The sequence below is a fragment of the Dreissena polymorpha genome, chromosome 4 (genome assembly GCF_020536995.1).
Source record: "Dreissena polymorpha isolate Duluth1 chromosome 4, UMN_Dpol_1.0, whole genome shotgun sequence".
Classification (NCBI taxonomy): Eukaryota; Metazoa; Mollusca; class Bivalvia; order Myida; family Dreissenidae; genus Dreissena; species Dreissena polymorpha.
The window spans coordinates 92928932-92948333 of NC_068358.1; the positions used below are offsets into that span (position 1 = coordinate 92928932).

The following is a 19402-nucleotide window of genomic DNA, read 5'->3' on the forward strand; positions in this document are numbered from 1 at the left end:
TTGATTAGGTTTATTGTCCTTATCAAAGGTCAGCCGTTTAACCGTTACGAATGTAAATGAAATACCTGTATAATAATGCAATGTTGTGCATTGACTAACACAATTTTTTACAAGGCCTTAGTAATAGATCGGTGCAGTTTTGTTTGAATTGAGGAAGGTAAATAAAGGTCGGTTCGCTTAATCACATCGGGTCGTTTCCCATACTAGTCTGATCAACGAAATGGTATTTCCCATCATGAGTCAGACTAATTGCAACAGAATTTCTTTTTGCATTTTCGCAAATACCTATGTATAAGGTGTCACAGAAAAAAAGTTGCACTCTAACAGACGTGCCCGGGCTGAGAAATTTGACTTTGAAATATGGTGGTCTCTGGATAATGGCGAAATCATTAAATCACCAAGCTATTCAATAAATTTTAATTCAATTCAAATAACTGTATAAAATAATTCCAATTATTATATCTGGCATATGTATGGATATCATATAATAATTTACATATCAATAAATAAAAATATAACATATCATTAACACTTAATTTTCATATCAATTTACCCCACCCACTTAAATTGTACAGTAAATTGAAAAAAATCTAACAAGAGATATTGGGTGGAGTAATGAAAATATTAAACACTCAGAAATATAAGATTAACTTTATAATATTCACTATTATCTTGGCAAGTCATTTTCCATAACACAGAGAAAAATCCCATATACCCGCACAGGTCTGCGAACCCGCGAATTCTGATATGAGAATCTCTGTTGAATAATTTGTATGATTACGACTTTTCAGTGTAGATTGTCATATCATCAACCGATTCGTCAATCTGGATAGAGTTTGTGCAGCTGATCCCCCTGCACGTGCCACAGCTGTAAGAACATTCCAGTCCATTCTTTCTACATGTGCATCGCTTGCTGTCACAATTTGTTTTGCAGTTGCATCGCACAACATTTAGAATCTGTTCCGGAGCAGCCGGGAGGTTGGTCTTTATCGGAACATACATGCCATTCTTCATTTGCCAGCCCCACTCATCAGCTTGTAGACTGGTATTGCCAATCCACACTTGACATTGTAGATACACTCGAAGACTGTGGAACACTGTTGCTGCGGAGGTAGGCGGTAGAGTGTGCACCTGAACACATGTTGTATTTGCTGTCACCTTCGCATTGAATCTTTGAAATCTTAATGTATCAAGATTACCAGTGCTACCACCACCAATAAGCATTATCATTGCCCTCTCACCATGTTGAATAACTTCTTCTTTTGAGGCACTTGTAATGAAACATTTACAGACATCTTGGAACTCAATGTTATGTCTAAGCAGTTTAAGGGCAGTTGCTTTGCCGATGCCATACACTCGCGATGTAGTGTCACATCCGGTAAATGCGTGCAAGAACAGAAGACACTCGCAAACAGACATTGTGAGCTTTGCTTGTGTTTTTGTAATGTCCCACACTCTATTTGGTTTAACCTTTGACTGCCTTGTATCAGATCGAAAAAACACCTTCGATTCGTTCTGTGCGTGGAAACAGAGAAGCACAAGAATATCTGTATCTTCGCCAATAACATACGTCGTTTGTGTTTCTGCATACTGTAGTGCCGTTTGAACTATCAGCCCGTCTGCATCACTCTCTGCATATTTTACCGTAATGTTCCTCTCTTCAAGGTATGTCCCAAGCAAGATGATGAAACTTTGTTTGTTTTCAGAGTTCTTCAAAAATGATTCCTTGCTTGAGCGGAAAGGTGTTTCAAGTGTAAACCTCACAGGCGTACCTACATTGCCATTGTTTCGACGTACATGGGTGATGTCCTTCGTCGATGGTCCATTTTTGTAACCATCGAATACAACGGTTGTGTTTGAATACTTCTGAAACAGGTACTGGTAGTATTGGTCACAAATTGATCCAAATGTGCCATCTTTTTGCCATGGAATCTTTTGCAACAAGGACCCACCATCTATCACATACATTCGCTGATCACTGTCTACTTCTTGATGAGTAGTGCCATCCACCAGTTTCCAAATTGCATCAGCTAACTGAGACTTCTGTGGAGCTCTTGGAAGACCAGTGCTATCAAACAGTGAGGACGGGTAAGAACACAACTCGTACTTGAATGTGTGAGCAATGTCTTCTTCACATCTGTTGGCCACAGTAATCAGTCTCTGGAAAAGAAGTTGTGGATCAATACTGACAATTTCGTTGTTAATCTTGACAGAACCTGTGTCACTTAATTGTACAGCTTGACATTTCCTCTTGTAGACATACTCTTCGACTGAATGTCCTTTCATATTGTTCACAATTTTGTTTCCTATGTCTACAGCCCTATCAACATTTGCTTTTTCATCCGCTGTAACGCCAGTAACTATGTTTCGGAGTGATGGGTCTTCTGCATTGTATGGGGATCGATTTTGAAGGAACTGCAAAATCTTCTTGACATCTTCATGATCTCTCTTTCGCCGAGATTGAGATGACTCTTTGTGTTGCTCACTTCCGGCATGAATTGTGTCGCTGAACTCTTGCATAGCATGGTTCATTTCAGCACATGCTGGCATGGACATTAACCACAATGCTCGTTGAGATTCTGTTATTCCCCTGCCCCTCGTAAGTCCTCCAGTCGTCTTCAGTGAACGCATCAGCACTTGCTCTATCATAAGGTCAGTGGAAAGACCTCCCCAATACTTGTCAGTTCGTCTCACTGTGTGATTGCCTTGCATGAAATGTTGATGTATATCTGGGTGTTCAGTTTGCAGCGTCATCATTTTCTGTAAGTACACATAGACAGATTTCAGGTAAAGGTAATGTCCAGATGCAGCAAAGAATGGTAGCATCATTCTTAGGGCCTTCAAGTGTCCATTCCAATCACCTATCCTCTCAGCACGAATAAAGTGTTGTAGAATTTCTATCATTTTCATGTACTGGAACCACAAAACAGATGTTCTATTTTGTCGAAGCTCTTCCTTCGCATCTTCAAGTTTTTGGGACACATTCTTCAAGTCTTCATGTTCACATACATCAGTCTTGGAAATTGTTTTATTTTCGAGCTTTCCATATAGTTCAACTAAACTGGTCAATTCACTGCTACAATTGTCTGGGACATTTTGATTTTTAACATGACAAGTTTCTGCATCAGACTGGTCTTTGTTTTCATCAGTTGCATCCCCTATTGGTTTGAGTTCATTTTCATCTGATATGCTTCTCATGGGTTTGTCGCTGTTATCACAGTCAGTCACGTTTTTCACTCCATCTCTGCTGTCTGGTTCAAGTAATTCGCTTGGTATGGCAGATGGGTAAACTTTGTTCAACAGCAATGTATGTAAAGCTGTATCAACAAGGAAGTGACCTCTAATTGCACGTGAAACTGCCTTTCCGGTCAACATATGTGTCACTGCATTTGGGGCGTATATGCTTTGGAGTACGTCTTGTAGTCCCGACCCAGACATAATGTAACCTATAGTTCCAAGAAAGCTCATTTCAGTGTGAAAGCCACCCAGTCTCAACACGATTTTTTTCAGTGGACTCCTTGGTTCAGATGCATGCATGACCTCTGTTGCTTTCTGGAATAAAGGCTGGTCAAATGTCAAAACAGGAGTGACATCATATTTCTTTGACAAATCTGCGACAAAGTGCAATGTTGTATTAATACAGGAAATGTCACTTGGGCTCATGTCGATCATTGGTAGAAATGTAACACTAGATTTGCTAGGGTGTTGAACATCCTCGGTTGAACTAAAAAGATGCATGAATGTTGACCAGCTTGGCTGTACTATGTTCAACGGCCAGACAATCTTTGAGAACAAGTCGAACCTGCTATCACACGCTTCCATGTCACTGAACTGGATATCCTGGAAATACAATCGTTCAGTAATTTCACTATCTGGGTATTTGAAGTACTTGATGCTTATTTTCCCTAGTTCTGTCACATCGCTCAGTGATACTTTTCCTCTTGGAATAGACGGACTAGCACTTGATCCAGGTGATGTACATGCAATTATGCCCATACCATGAAATGTCCCAAGTCCATCTAGAGTTCTGACATTATGGTCAGCATTATCTGCAACAAACTGGAGAAATTTGCCTGGGAAAAATGAAGGTATCGTTGTGTTGAGGGTAACAGCAGCATTTGATTCAAATTTTTGGACTTCATAATATGAAGAGCAGAATCCTAGTGTATTCAACAAATCAAGAAGATATCTAGAACCAAACAGATGGTGCAGCTGAATACCAAGTGCAACTTGCAATGGAGGTATAATCCCTTTGGGTCTTGCCGCCTGAATCATTGCCTGACCTATGGATGCTATTCTTTTTTCTGACCCACTGCCAGAGAACAATACTTTCAAGAGACATTGTAAGCTTTCTGGTAAGAACCCCTGATTTTCTGATGTAGATGACACTGTTGAGTATGATGGATAAAATGCCTTTGTTGATTCTGCTTCTAAAGCATATATGTCAGTCTTGATCAATTTTGCAGCTGCACTTATAAGTGATGATTTCTTATCAGCCTCGGTCATTCCTTGTATACTCTTTGAGAAGTCATCAATTATTGCAGATGCTGTTCTTTTCAATGTTATTTTTGTCTCCGTATTCCCAGATGATGTTATACATATAGACTCTCCAAAGTGTTCAATCAATTTTGTTTTCATATGTTTATGCGAATATGCACGATCACCACAGTGATCTGTCATCAAACGGATAAGTTCAGACATTGAGACTACAGATCCTTCATTTTCTTTGATAAATTCAACAACTGTTTGAAATGAGTCATTTGTATCAGTAGCTTCAGGCCTTCCTAAAGATGTTCTACATGGACTTTTGCAGCAGTTTTCGAATTTTTTAGGTATTTGTTTTAGAGTCCTAAAATTAACACTGCATTGTTGGTGATACACTGCATCTGCAGCAGGAAGATCAATGATTTGTGAAATCCGATCAGAAACCTCTCGAGACCAATTGTCATTACGCCTTGAACAGACATCCTTTATGTTTTTTTGGAATTCAAGTGAACGAACCGGAAATACATCTAATCCCCGTTTCCTGTTTTCAAACTTGGCATAACTTGAGCAAAATAAGCATTTACTTTTGAAATCAAAATCATTTGTCAATCTTGTTGAAATCAAATTGTTATTTGAGTCAGTAGTCACAGTCATGTTTCTCTTGTGAATAAAGTCTCTTCTACACTCAACATGAACATCTTGGCCTGGCTTGACATTGATTGGGGTATTTCTTTCAGCACTTGCTTTGTTGATGGAGACACAACCCTTTTGGCGGAGTTTTACGGTAGGTGCTGCGTCGAGGGGTCTGCTACAGAACACGCATTCCTCCATCTAAAGAGAGATACGACATTTTACAGTTACTGGAAGCAAATGTCTAAATACCCTTTTTAGTAATAAACAAACAAGTGTAATGCATTTCGTCCTCAAATTATTTTTCAATATAATTTTTGTTTATATTCAAAATTCTATAAATTAAATTAAGTTTCAGAAATAAGGTTGCGATAAAAACGTTATCACATATTGCATCGACTTGCCTTGGTTGTTTGTGATGTTTGGTTAACCTTACGAATTCGTCAGGCCATGTACAGCCGCATCAACATTGCTTTGATGACATTTATTTCTGTCTCTGAAATGAACAGCATTTTTTAACTAAACATGTCAGACATCATTGCAGATATTATAATTCATAATTATGAATGACATCTAACATATGTCCAAATGATTAAAAATATCATAATAATAGTATTATGTACATGAATTCCAATTTGTTTACTAGGTTAATATATCTGAAATGATTAAGGCTATAATTAATACAACATGATTCTAAAATGTTTACCTCTGCATATTCCCAAATTATCTTAATCTGTTCCATCTGTAATTACACTTGATGACCATCATGATCTGCGCTTTTCCTGAAGTAGATGAATGCTTAAAATGAAATATACAGGCTTATGTTATCAGTATAAAACATGTTAAAACAAGTATATAATTTTACATTAATTCCTTTCATTGATAAGTTTTTGCTGATGATATCCATAACATGATGATATTTTATTAAATTGTAATGTATAGAGACTGCATTTTACTCTTTAAATACATTTAACACATTTTTAGAAAAAGTATAAAAACTTTGAAAATATGACCCAAATGTGCTTCCATACTTTTGAAAACTGTTAACCCATCACTATTGCAAATGCATTTTTTTTCCAATAATTAAAACGATGACTTGGTTTTATTCATATTTAAATCGATATCTACGCTAGTACCAGTAAATAATTGTAAAATAATGGGGAAAAAAACAGCTTTAACAAATAAATCAACAATGCACAGATTTACGAGATCTGCACAAAATTTTACAGGGAGAAAGTCCATTGACCATTGTATAATGTGTTAAACATAAAATATATCATCAATGCATGCTAAAATATAACTTACCTCGTCAAAGAAGCTTAAAAAGAGTCCAAAAAGATGATGTTTACACGAGTTTGAAATTTACAAATGGTTGCCGCCGATAAACAAAGACGCTTTTCTTCCTCCGTTGTGAAGAGTTTTCACTATTTTCTTTGTATGGTGGGCTATATCTGCAATTGCCGGAATTGATGAAAATCGATGTTTTGAAAGGTCAATATCTCAGTTTCCCCTTGAGTTAAAGATTGCAACTTTTTTGTGGGATGACTTCTCTCAACATACAACCAAACTAAATCAAAACAATTTCTGTTGCAATTAGTCCGAGTGAAACCATTTCGTTGATCAGACTATACCTACTAGATGATGTCAGCCGGTGCATGAGTCACGTACTAATCTTCGTTGTTGATGTGAAACCAACATCCCTCGCCTCATGTGGCCATGACAGGTTACGCGACATATCGTTCCACGTACCTGCTCAATTACTAGGCCTACGGGCTTTACTATCGTCACTAACGCTTTGCATGCTCGGAAATTTGTCGTCTGCTACAATATCGTCTACTGAATTTCTAAAATTAGCATTTTCTTCGATTTTTTTCAAAGAATGCTATCAGAATTGGAAACAGTTTGGATCCAGATGAGATGCCACGTTTTGTGGCGACTCATCTGGATCCAAACTGTTTGCAAAGGCCTTCATAATTCGGTTCCAGCATTGAAAGAGTTAACGGTTCAACCTTCACATTGCAGTGTGTCACTGAACCCTCCACAAAACATATTGTAAATAAACAACATTTTGATGTTTTGATACTAAGGATTTTATCAACGTATGCGTAAACTTACGTGCTGTATCTCGAAGTGTTATTTATTAGTCCCCTACCGGTCTCACCGGAGGGGACTTATGGTTTTGTCTCCGTCCGTCACACTTTTCTGGATCCTGCGATAACTTAAAAAGTTCTGAATATTTTTCATGAAACTTGGAACATGGATAGATGGCAGTATGGACATTATGCACGTCATTTTATTTTGTTCCTACGTCAAAAATTGTTGTTGCTATGGCAACAAATAGACTAGAAATAGTGCTGAAAATGGTGTTTTTTTCTGGATCCTGCGATAACTTTTAAAGTTCTTAATATGTTTTTATGAAACTTGGAACATGGATAGATGGCAATGTTGACATTATGCAAGTCATTTCATTTTGTTCCTACGTCAAAAATTGTGGTTGCTATGGCAACAAATAGCCTAAAAATAGTGCTGATAATGGTGTGTTTTTTTCTGGATCCTGCGATAACTTTAAAAGTTCTTAATATTTTTTTCACGAAACTTGCAACATGGATAGACGGCAATATGGACATTATGTACGTCTTTTCATTTTGTTCCTACGTCAAAAATTTTGGTTGCTATGGCAACAAATAGACTAGAAATAGTGCTGAAAATGGTGTTTTTTCTGGATCCTGCGATAACTTTAAAAGTTCCTAATATTTTTTCATGAAGCTTGGAACATGGATAGATGGCAATATGGACATTATGCACGTCATTTCATTTTGTTCCTATGTCAAAAATTGTGGTTTTTATGGAAACAAAAAAAATCTGAAAATGGTGAAGTTTCTGACAATGGTGGAGCCGGTAGGGGACTTTTATTGCTTGGCAATAATTTTGTTGAACTATAACAAATGATATCTAGTAAATACGTTCGATTATACCATGATTTCCCTAACACCTGGTAGTTTAAACACTGGCAATATTTTTCTTTTCTCTGCTACGGTTCGGACCATCTTCCGTTGACAAAGCGAAGGTTTGCATTATCTATGTTGTTGTTTTTTCACTTGGTCGTCTTACCGATTTTATTAAAACAACTTTTTAATAAAGATACCTAAAGAGCCTCGCTTTGGGGAGACCAGGCTAAATGAATGTTTGTAAACTATTGTCCCATATAAGCTTGCATAGACCAGGCTAAATGAATGTGCGTAAACTATTGTCCCATATAAGCTTGCATAGACCAGGCTAAATGAATGTGCGTTAACTATTGTCCAATTTAAGCTTGTATAGTTCGCACTGGCTAATCAGGGACGAAACTTTCCGCTTTGACAGGCGTATTGTTTAGAAGAGAATTCATTAACACGAAGACTTCATTTTCACGAAAGATTCCACAAAAGCGTAAAGAATGGTCCCTTCGTAAGCGTGTGCGGGCTGCACATTATAATCTGGGACGACACTTTACACTCATGCTTAAGCCCGGTTTTCCCTGAGCGAGGCTCTATTTTCAATTCGACTTATTAATAGTATCTTAATATATCGGTATTATTTCGCCATCGACTCTGTTTTGTGATGATTGTTAGACCATACCAGTCTGGCCCGGTGACCACTTTGCAGACATAGCATACGTCAGAACAGAACAGAACAGAACAGACAGTTTATTAGACTTATACATAAGTACATCGTCTTTAATGCATATAATCATAAATAAAGTAATGTCACGTGTCATTATACTATAGTAAGTAACTAAATTAATAATACATTATATATTTATAAATATGACAATTCAATGAAATTTCGACACAAAATAAGAACAGAGAACAACAACGATTTCGCAAAGAAAAAACATAATAATTTTAAAGGTAGTAAGGACAAACTACATTTCATTTACTATGGTACACATATATATGATACAAAGGAAAAATAAAGAACAAAACAATAATACACATACTATCATGACTGCAAAGTGATACATAAACTTCGCGCATGCGAAGTAGAGAACATTATTAATTTCAATTAGTGGTATTTAAAATAGTATTTCGTACAATTAGGGCTTCCTTAACATATTTACATACATTAAGTATTTCAATTTTACATGTTGATATTAATAAATTATGAAACTTGACAACAGATGGGTGCATGTAATAAAAACGTTTAATATATTTTTGTCGTAGTAAACGGTAACATGAACAGACACAAATAAAATGGAACTCATCCTCTATGTCCCGTTGATTACAACAAAGGCAATAACGTTCTTCACGGGGAATATTGTTGCGTGTATATCTCCCGGTCTGTATTCTCAAGGGATGGGCAGAAGCCCTTAATTTTACAAAGTATAAACGTAGACTCTTCGGCAATAAATCTAAGTAATGTTCATATTCAAAAGTAGTTTTAAACATTCTATACATATCTAAAATTGAAATTCCGTTCATATTACCAAACCATTCTTGCTTAAAGGTGTCAATAATTCTGCATTTAAGTTCACATACAAAAGCATGGCTATTAGTTATATTCGCAGACTCAAAACAATAGGAAAAACCGTAATCGTTTAACAATTGTTTAACATTTGCAACCCAATTTTTGCATCCTTTATTACAATCATTTAATGCTTGAATATACACAGTTCGTATAATAATATTATTACTGTTAATAATTTTTAACCAATACTTAACAATTCGTACATATCTATTTACATATAAAGGGTATCTGCCTAGCTCACCATAAACTGTAGCATTACATGTGTTTATTTTCACATTTAACAATCTTTTGCAAAATTTTAAATGAATGCGTTCGATCTCTTTTGATTTACGTCATGCAAGGGTGTTGCCCTAGCCGACAACGTGTGAAAATTCGACCCTGCGTTGCGACCGTGATCCTCCCCCCTCCCCCCCCCCCCCCCCCCCCCCTGGTTGGCGTTCATGAGAAATTGCACTGCGAAGTGTATGCGTTGACAGAATTCCTATTTGAAGTGGCCTTTTCACGTTCTGGAAAATTGACAAACTTTTTTTTTCAAATTCGCAAATTTTCGTTGAAGTTATGATATTTGTGAGGAAACAGTAAAACGGAATATATCCATTATATGCATCTTTTGACGATTTAAAAACCAGAAAATTATAAAGCGTTGCAACGCGAAACGATTGAATTATGATTGAATGAGCAGAGATGGCCGAGTGGTCTAAGCGATACACTTTTACTTCAGGGGTCAGTGGTTCGAGCCCTGCTGAGGGTTACTTTTTTCTTTCTATAATTTAATTCGTGTCTTTTTACTGGAGCTTTTAAGATTCAATGTTTACATATATCAATATAAAGCATTTAACGACAATTTTCAATACATGCCGAAATCTGAGAAAAGGTCCCTATAAGTTGAACTGCCGATGCAAATAAATGATCTTATAATGAGCTTGCATAAGCTACATACGGTACACATTCGGTCTGTTTGTCAGCGTCATCTATAAGCAGCTAGATACGTATCTCTATTGTCGTAATATGGTTTCATTTCCGATGTGATTGTCCTAGTGGGCATCAATTACAACCAATTTGTCTGTGGTCGTAATGGTAGCCTAAGTATTTAATTTCTGGTTATTGTATCATGTTTAGCCAGAACAGCAGACTGTGGGTGACAGACTGAAAATCGAATCGAAAACTAGGTTACTGATAGATGAACGCGAAGTTCATTTTGCGGCTAATCGATACATTTTCACAAAGAGTCGCTGTATGCCATGGAGTCTACATATTAGAAACATCATACATGCGGATAACATATCACCCGCGTCATATGAAAAATGTTCGTATGCAGTAGTCACACAGTCTGATCAGGAGTTAACCTGTCCGTAATGATGTCAAGGAAGGTTTTGTGATTTTATTACCCTGTTGGAATTGGAAAATACTGTTCTCAACAAAGGATGTACTTGCAATAATTCAACTGTAAGCTTTATAGCCCAATGAATTGCTTAGAGTCGCCATAGCAAAACTTATCAAAGGCTCTGGGAGTCCGTTTATATGGACAAACAAGGATGGTGCTAATTATCCACGCGCACACGCCAAAACCACGAAGAAGAAAAAGACGGATGGAGTATTTCGGCCGTTACCAAATTAAATAGACAAATTTGTCAAAGTAATCGATAATGTACTATACTGGGTCAGAAATGTATATATTGTATTGTTCCATGTGTGGATTGATTGGTATAATGCAGATCTTTTGTAAGCGCTGAATATGCGATTTCACGGCTGAACTGAACGGGCATGCCTCTCATAAAATGTGTAGCCAACGTTAATAATTGACTATAGAAATATTACATTAAATTTTACTGGCGATTGTTGTGTAATTGGTTTTTACTTAAAAAGAGTGCATCGTTTGCGTGGAGGTCTGCTTATCTGTAGCACCCTAATTGTAATTGAGGTTTTATCGGTTTTCATATTCCATTAAGTCTTTAACAGCCATCAGTGAGAGGCCGCGTTGTCTCTACTCATTGCTTAGTTTCACTGGAAATAGCTTGATTGCTGTCAGTTAATCAGATCGTGTCAAGCTTACTATAAGTTATGTTGACACTTTTATGTATATCGACACCCTTATGTATATTGACACCCTTATGTATATCGACACCTTTATGTATATCGACATCGTTATGTATATCGACACCGTTATGTATATCGACACCCTTATTTATATCGACACTGTTACTTCGATCGGTTTGACGGAGCCAGTCGTTGTGTTTAACCCATTTATGCCTAGTGGACTCTTCCATCCTTCTAAATTGGATCAATTTATTTCCAAAATTAGGGATGTCTAGTATATTTATTTCTATATTAAGAATATTCCTTACAGAAATTCCTTTAGGCAAACAGCACAGACCCTGATAATAATAATAATAATAATAATAATAATAATAAAATCTTTATTTAAAGAAGATAGACTTGTTAAGAAATACATCAGATGAAATTACATAATATGCAATTTATATAATACATTTCTTATTTTCAACAAGGTCTTCTAACAAGATACAATTTACAACAAATACATCATATTTCATCTTGAGCAATAAGAACAAAACATAAAGAATCATATATGCATACACATATAATGATATATATTATAATTAAAAACAAATGACAGACATAAAACTACAATAACCATTTATGCAAGAACAGTATTTAAACATTAAACTAATGTTATTTACTAAAACAACATGAAGCATGTTCAGTTTATTTCATAAAGTGTGGAAGAAAGATAAGCTTTTAATTTTTTTTTAAATGTAATTAAATTGTTTGTTTGACGTATAGATTGGGGTAACGAATTCCAAATTGTTTTGCTAGAAAATTCAAACGATTGTTTGAAATAGTTTGTTTTTGGTATTCGCACTAGCTTTAAATCCCCCTTTTCGCAAGATCGCAAGTTATAGTGAATATTTTGTGAAGGTGTCAAAAGGTCACGTATGTATGTTGGGGTTTGATTGTGAAATGCTTTAAATACAATAACTGACGTGAAATAGTGATTACGCTGTTCGAAAGTCAACCATTTTAGATCTTTAAATAGTGTTTTTGAATTAGTGCTGTACTTTTTATTTAAAATATGTGCACCACAACGCTTTTGTATTTTGACTATTCTATTAATTTCCGTTTTGGCCGCTGAACTCCAGGTAATGCGGAGTATAATGCGGCGTCTCATCTGGGTCTACGCTGTTTGCCAAAGCCTTTTTTCTAGACACTAGGCATAAATGGATTAAGTTGTATCTTCCGGTTTATTTTGATCGAACTAATTGAAATATTACATAGTCTATAAGTCCGTGTTCACCCATATTACTGAACTACATGTATCACTAGAAATTTTTGGCTGATCGGTTATAGTGAACACGGTACAGTAGGCGACTCTGGGTCTTGTATTGCCCGGTATGTTCCTCCGAATCGATTGCAGCCTGGTCTAAATGTTGCCAATTTCTAAAAACATAACTACCGGTATATGGCGTCTCTCGCTCTTTTTTCCCTCGTTTGTGTTGTTAATATGTTAGTAAGGCATTCGTTGCTTATATGTCTAGGCCACTGAGACGTTGAAGCAGTCACGGCCTTTTTAATTCCTGGCGGCTTTTTTCCTGCAGCTTTTCTGTAGGATTTAGGTCTGAATCCTCACAATATTACCGATAGCGCTTGTCAAGTGCCATATGCGTGATATCCGACAGCATGTGCGCATTGATTGGCTCTCAACCAGTGGCATCGAAGCTGCTGTGATAATGACGTGCTTGGATATTGGTGATCTATGACTGTTCTGGTTAGTTATTATATAAGATTCCAGTTTTATACTTAAATATTTTTTCGCAGATTGTTCAACAGCAGCGATACAGATGGATTATTACACCATATTTGCTGGTTTTCCATGACTAGTAAAAGTAAATAATTTTTAGTAAGTGTGTCTGATAATGCCATATTACAAGCGTAGACAACACAGTGCTAGTGTGTAGTTGATAGCTTGTTGAACAATGTTTTGATTTTGCGTGGAATTTTCAAGCATGCACGAGCTTACAAGGGTACAGATCCTCTGCAAAGTACGTTTAATAGTAAGTTTGTTTCTTGTACTTCGTTGCATATATAAGCTTTTTATTACCGAAACTTTATATGTGAAAGTGTTTGAAATTATAATTGTCAATTTTTGATGTAATACAATTTGATGATTAACCTGAACGATGCCAATAATTATTTACGAGAACGATACCACTAATTATTTACCTGAACGCTGACACTATTTATTTACCTGAACGATGACACTGATTATTTACCTAAACGATACCACTGATTATTTACCTGAACGATGACACTGATTATTTACCTGAACGATATCCCTTCTTATTTACCTGAACGATGAAACTGATTATTTACGTGAACGATATCCCTTCATATTTACCTGAACGATGAAACTGATTATTTACGTGAACGATATCCCTTCATATTTACCTGAACGATGAAACTGATTACTAAGCTGAACGATGACACTGATTACTAAGCTGAACGATGACACTGATTACTAAGCTGAACGATGACACTGATTACTAAGCTGAACGATGACACTGATTACTAAGCTGAACGATGACACTGATTACTAAGCTGAACGATGACACTGATTACTAAGCTGAACGATGACACTGATTACTAAGCTGAACGATGACACTGATTACTAAGCTGAACGATGACACTGATTACTAAGCTGAACGATGACACTGATTACTAAGCTGAACGATGACACTGATTACTAAGCTGAACGATGACACTGATTACTAAGCTGAACGATGACACTGATTACTAAGCTGAACGATGACACTGATTACTAAGCTGAACGATGACACTGATTACTAAGCTGAACGATGACACTGATTACTAAGCTGAACGATGACACTGATTACTAAGCTGAACGATGACACTGATTACTAAGCTGAACGATGACACTGATTACTAAGCTGAACGATGACACTGATTACTAAGCTGAACGATGACACTGATTACTAAGCTGAACGATGACACTGATTACTAAGCTGAACGATGACACTGATTACTAAGCTGAACGATGACACTGATTACTAAGCTGAACGATGACACTGATTACTAAGCTGAACGATGACACTGATTACTAAGCTGAACGATGACACTGATTACTAAGCTGAACGATGACACTGATTACTAAGCTGAACGATGACACTGATTACTAAGCTGAACGATGACACTGATTACTAAGCTGAACGATGACACTGATTACTAAGCTGAACGATGACACTGATTACTAAGCTGAACGATGACACTGATTACTAAGCTGAACGATGACACTGATTACTAAGCTGAACGATGACACTGATTACTAAGCTGAACGATGACACTGATTACTAAGCTGAACGATGACACTGATTACTAAGCTGAACGATGACACTGATTACTAAGCTGAACGATGACATTGTGTATTAGAACAATCGAATAGCAAAAACAATGTGTTGAAGAATTGTTCAAAACTTTATTTCGGGCGTGGGATCCCATTGTTGGATCATTGTGACAATGTTCTGATGGCGAAACTGAAATGACTTACAAAAATGACATCATGCAGTTGCGCGTCTAGTGTACTACAGCAAATTTGTGACAGTATATCAAAGATAAAAATGTATCCCCGATGGAAATAGCTGGTTTCAACTCTACTTACTGTTCAACAATTCATTTCGACTTTTAGTGGTGTAAGACACTAATATTTTTGTGATAATAACGGAATATGTATGTCGTGTGCTTCGACTATTTAGGTCAGAAAAGTTTGGTATTATTTTGTCACAAAAAAGGAAGATCTATTTTTATCTGTTTTCAAGATCTTTATATTTATGCGGGTATTGTTAATGTGATACGTGTTTGACATGTACCGTAGTTAAGATATAACCATGCTTGTCCAAATGCTTGAATCAATGAATGCGTTATTGAATAAATTACGGACGGACTGACGGACGGATGGATGTTATGCCTTTGAGTTAATAATAGCCCGTCTTCATTACAACTTAAAGGTAATCAAATTATGTGACAATAATTGTACTCAGATTATGAATACCGTTGGTCCAAACGCTTTAAATATGGTTTCCATGTAAAGTAAGATTGATTTACCGTGTATTAAGATTCATATTTTAATCACTAATGAGATCGCCTCTGAATACTGTTGATGATAAAATTGGGATTTATGGGCTGTGTACACAAGGTATGCAAACTATTTCAGTTGTAAATAACCTTCCCTCGTGTATGAAGTGTCATGGCCATACACATAGAGTGTCATCCTATATCCATAAGCTGTAAAAGATATGCACATTTGCGTTTTCGTCACGCTCGAATATGCGTTCAAAAGATAGAACGATGACTACATAATTTTAAGTTTGGTTCCGGATGAAATATAGTTGAACATTTTACGATGAAATTGGAATGTTCACTTTCTGATGACCAGGTAACGTTGAATGAGCTTTTATTAAATCCCAAAGGAATCGTGCACTTTCATTTGTGTCCAGGAAACAAGAACATTTAAGCTTATTTAGCACATGATTTTCACATGAAATTCACTACCTCAATGTGAGTTCAAAAGGATATATCCTTACGGATAATTTGTTATTCACATTTATTCATTATTGGTTTATCAATTAAGTATTAAGTATATGTAAGATTTACCTGACCAATCTTACTTAATACAAACCATAATACACGTTAATCTCCCCGAGCACTAAAGCCAAATTAAAAGCTTCACAATGCCCCGTTTTGTTACAGTCACAGTTCAAAGCCACGAAATCAGAAGGTATCAAATAGTTAATGTAATTAAGTGCGACGTAAGAAAGTGTGGAATGTGAACATATAGGATAGACCCCGACTTGCCGCGGTATTGTATTGTTATTCACTCATTTGTAACGCATGGGTGGCGTGGGTGGTATTTATGTTATGAATAATATTCTGAATGAGTCTCTGTCATATTTTGCAAGATTTATTATCTCACTCCATCGATCAATTCAAGCAAAAATTACACTAATTCAGCAAAATATTTTTTCCTTACGCCGAAGTTAACTTACTAACATTGAATAAATTGAAGACACCTTTATTTTTACAGTAGGTTAACTGGTCGTCGATTAAAAAAAAAAACACATTCTGTGAGTACGCAATATGCTATATTCCTAAAAATACTTTATTTTTTTCTCTAAATATTCACAAGAACATAAATTATAATACAACATCGGTGTATTTTCTAACATGATTGTGTATACATTGTATATTATAAGGAAATAAGGAAATAATCGCTTTCAGTCGCTTCCAATTTTCTTTTTAAAATAAATTTTAGTCGTGCAATACTAATACTCGTGAAATGGGCCCGTTTGCCATTATACAAAGTGTTGCTACACGGCACGCCGCAGGGTTATTTTCGATGTTATATTATTTATTTTACGAGTTGCCTACGAGGCTTTTTCACACTTATGCGACTCCTTTATGTCTATTTTTCTTGATTTAAAACTGAAACGAAAGTTTTCATAATGCATATACGGGTAATTTTAGTCGAATCCGTGAGATATTTTAACGTAGGAGTGATTTTAGACCCATGTCAGATAAAAGTATTTCAGATTGAAGAAACTCTTTTGTGAAACGTTAACTCTCTTTTTCTCCTTTTTTATACAATGATGATGTTTCTTGATTAATTATTTGGAATACTTTTCTTTATATTCAGAGCATGTAATATTTTCTGAAGTAAAGTACGTGGACTTTTTACAACTTACACGTTCAGTTGTATAAAATAAAACGGATATAAAACACTATTTATCTAGCTCTATAATTTGTTCGCAAAACATTAATATTTGGAAAACAAATTGTTAAAGTAATGTATGAACTTAAATGTTCTGTCAAATTAAACGAAAAATCAAGTGCAAAAGCATTACGTCGGCATTAAGATTTCTTCATGATTAAACTCACACCCTAAAAATCGTTCTGTATTTCTTCACGAGCAAAGTGTGCATATTTGATGCATTTTTTTTTACATTTTATATAAATCAAATAAGCGAACTGATAGAAAAGTAGAGAATTCATTTATTATGGATTTGCGGATGGATGGTGGATTTGCAATATTAAAGGCAGTTTCTTGATTTTGCAGGTGTATAAGATTTGGAAATTTTGCGCATTTGGGGGTTCAATGGAAAACACATAAGTAAATCATGCAGAAAGATTCCGTGACAATTTGAAGAGTATAACAATATAAGTAAATTGAAAATCGCTTACAAAAATGTTTAATTTGACATAAGTTTTGATACCTGTTGAAGGCTTATTAACACTTAATGTATTTCTTTTTCAGAAACCCATATAGAATTCGCCTAATTCAAGTAACAACATCACCAATCCCTTCAGACTATCCGTCCATATAGACTTAGAATAATGAACAACGTCTCAGCTGCCGCCGGCAAGTTTGCCGACGCCGCCAACGCTACGACGACGTCATTTCCGTCGACGACAGTGAATGTCTCCGACAATACGACGCTGTGGACAAAACAGACGCCTGAGGAGGCTATTCAGAACTTCTGGATCGGTCTGGCGCTTGCCGTCACTTCTGCTTGCTTTACCGGTAGTAGCTTCATTCTAAAGAAGAAAGGCCTTCTTAACGCGTCGAGGGCGCAAGGCACTCGTGCAGGTATTGTAATAATATCTTTAAATGGTGTATACCACTTGCTTATTGTCCCCTACCGGTGAAACCGGAGGGCACTTATGGTTTGCACTCTGTTTGTCCGTCAGTCAGTCAATCAGTCAGTCAGTCAGTCAGTCAGTCAGTCAGTCAGTCAGTCAGTCAGTCAGTCAGTCAGTCAGTCAGTCAGTCAGTCAGTCAGTCAGTCAGTCAGTCAGTCAGTCAGTCAGTCAGTCAGTCAGTTAGTCTGTCACACTTTTCTGGATCCTGCGATAACTTAAAAAGTTCTTAATATTTTTTCATGAAACTTGAAACATGGATAGATGGCAATATGGAGAGTATGGACGCCATTTCATTTTGTTCCTACGTCAAAAATTCTGGTTGCTATGGCAACGAATAAAAAAAATATTCTGACAATGGTGGAGTTTCACCGGTAGGGGACCATATTGCTTGACAATAGTCTTGTTAAGTTATGTCATTGATTTGTCGTTATGTGGATCTCCACAACTTTCGAAAATGCATCTGATCCAATTATGAGACAACGCTGATATATTTTAGGTACACAACATTGTTTCATCCAAATAATCATAGCTGATATAGTACTTAACATGATATGCAGCCTTTGAAAACATGCTCGATTTTAATCCCCAGATAAGTGCAAGGATTTTCTAGCAAATCCGGATTAAGGCTATGAAGGAACAAACAGCTTCCGTTAGCATGTTGTAGAGGACCTTTCGTTAGCAAAGTAGGATGTCTATAAAGCAGCTATTTGTAAAGTCATTGTAATTAAGCTATTTAGGCATATCGATTCCGTGTTATTTGGACCGTAACCGTATCTTACTTAAAATGAATACATTCATATAAATGTGTGATTTTAATTATGATAAGTTATCTCTTTAATTATTTTAGTAAGTTGTGTAGTTATTAAAAATTTCAATATAATAAATAGAACATGTTAAATGAACCGTACACTTAAGGTAACTCTTCGGTCGAAAACATCTATATATTTTTGTATTAAATGCAGAGCTTTTCATCGAGCTATATTCAAATAGTTGGGTAATTATTTACTTTAATAAGTAAAAATTTGAGCAAGCAACCCTGCGTTACTACAATCGG

The 19402-nt window shown here is 36.1% G+C and overlaps 4 protein-coding genes and 1 long non-coding RNA gene across 11 annotated transcripts in view; 4 read left to right on the forward strand and 1 right to left on the reverse strand.

Moving 5' to 3' along the window:
* LOC127880183 (magnesium transporter NIPA2-like) overlaps positions 1 to 19402 on the forward strand; it is a 266381-nt gene that overhangs the window by 39505 nt on the left and 207474 nt on the right. The window lies entirely within an intron of this gene.
* The window catches only part of LOC127880185 (magnesium transporter NIPA2-like), a 247351-nt gene that overhangs the window by 20475 nt on the left and 207474 nt on the right, over positions 1 to 19402 (forward strand). The window lies entirely within an intron of this gene.
* LOC127880186 (magnesium transporter NIPA2-like) overlaps positions 1 to 19402 on the forward strand; it is a 36188-nt gene that overhangs the window by 3577 nt on the left and 13209 nt on the right. For 3 of the 5 annotated variants that reach the window (XM_052427460.1, XM_052427456.1, XM_052427461.1), the window contains exon 2: positions 17963 to 18295. In XM_052427460.1, coding sequence (XP_052283420.1) covers positions 18043 to 18295 — 253 coding nt within the window. In that variant the 5' untranslated portion in view covers positions 17963 to 18042. Of the gene's footprint in view, positions 1 to 15188; positions 15408 to 17962; positions 18296 to 19402 lie in introns of those variants that run through there. The other 2 variants (XM_052427459.1, XM_052427457.1) reach the window with 2 other exon arrangements.
* LOC127880190 (magnesium transporter NIPA2-like) overlaps positions 1 to 19402 on the forward strand; it is a 263454-nt gene that overhangs the window by 3335 nt on the left and 240717 nt on the right. The window lies entirely within an intron of this gene.
* LOC127880214 (uncharacterized) lies at positions 4981 to 6502 on the reverse strand. Its single transcript, XR_008049466.1, has 3 exons — positions 6421 to 6502; positions 5822 to 5897; positions 4981 to 5611 (listed from the first exon to the last, which is right to left on the reverse strand). It is a non-coding gene; the product is annotated as an uncharacterized LOC127880214 (long non-coding RNA).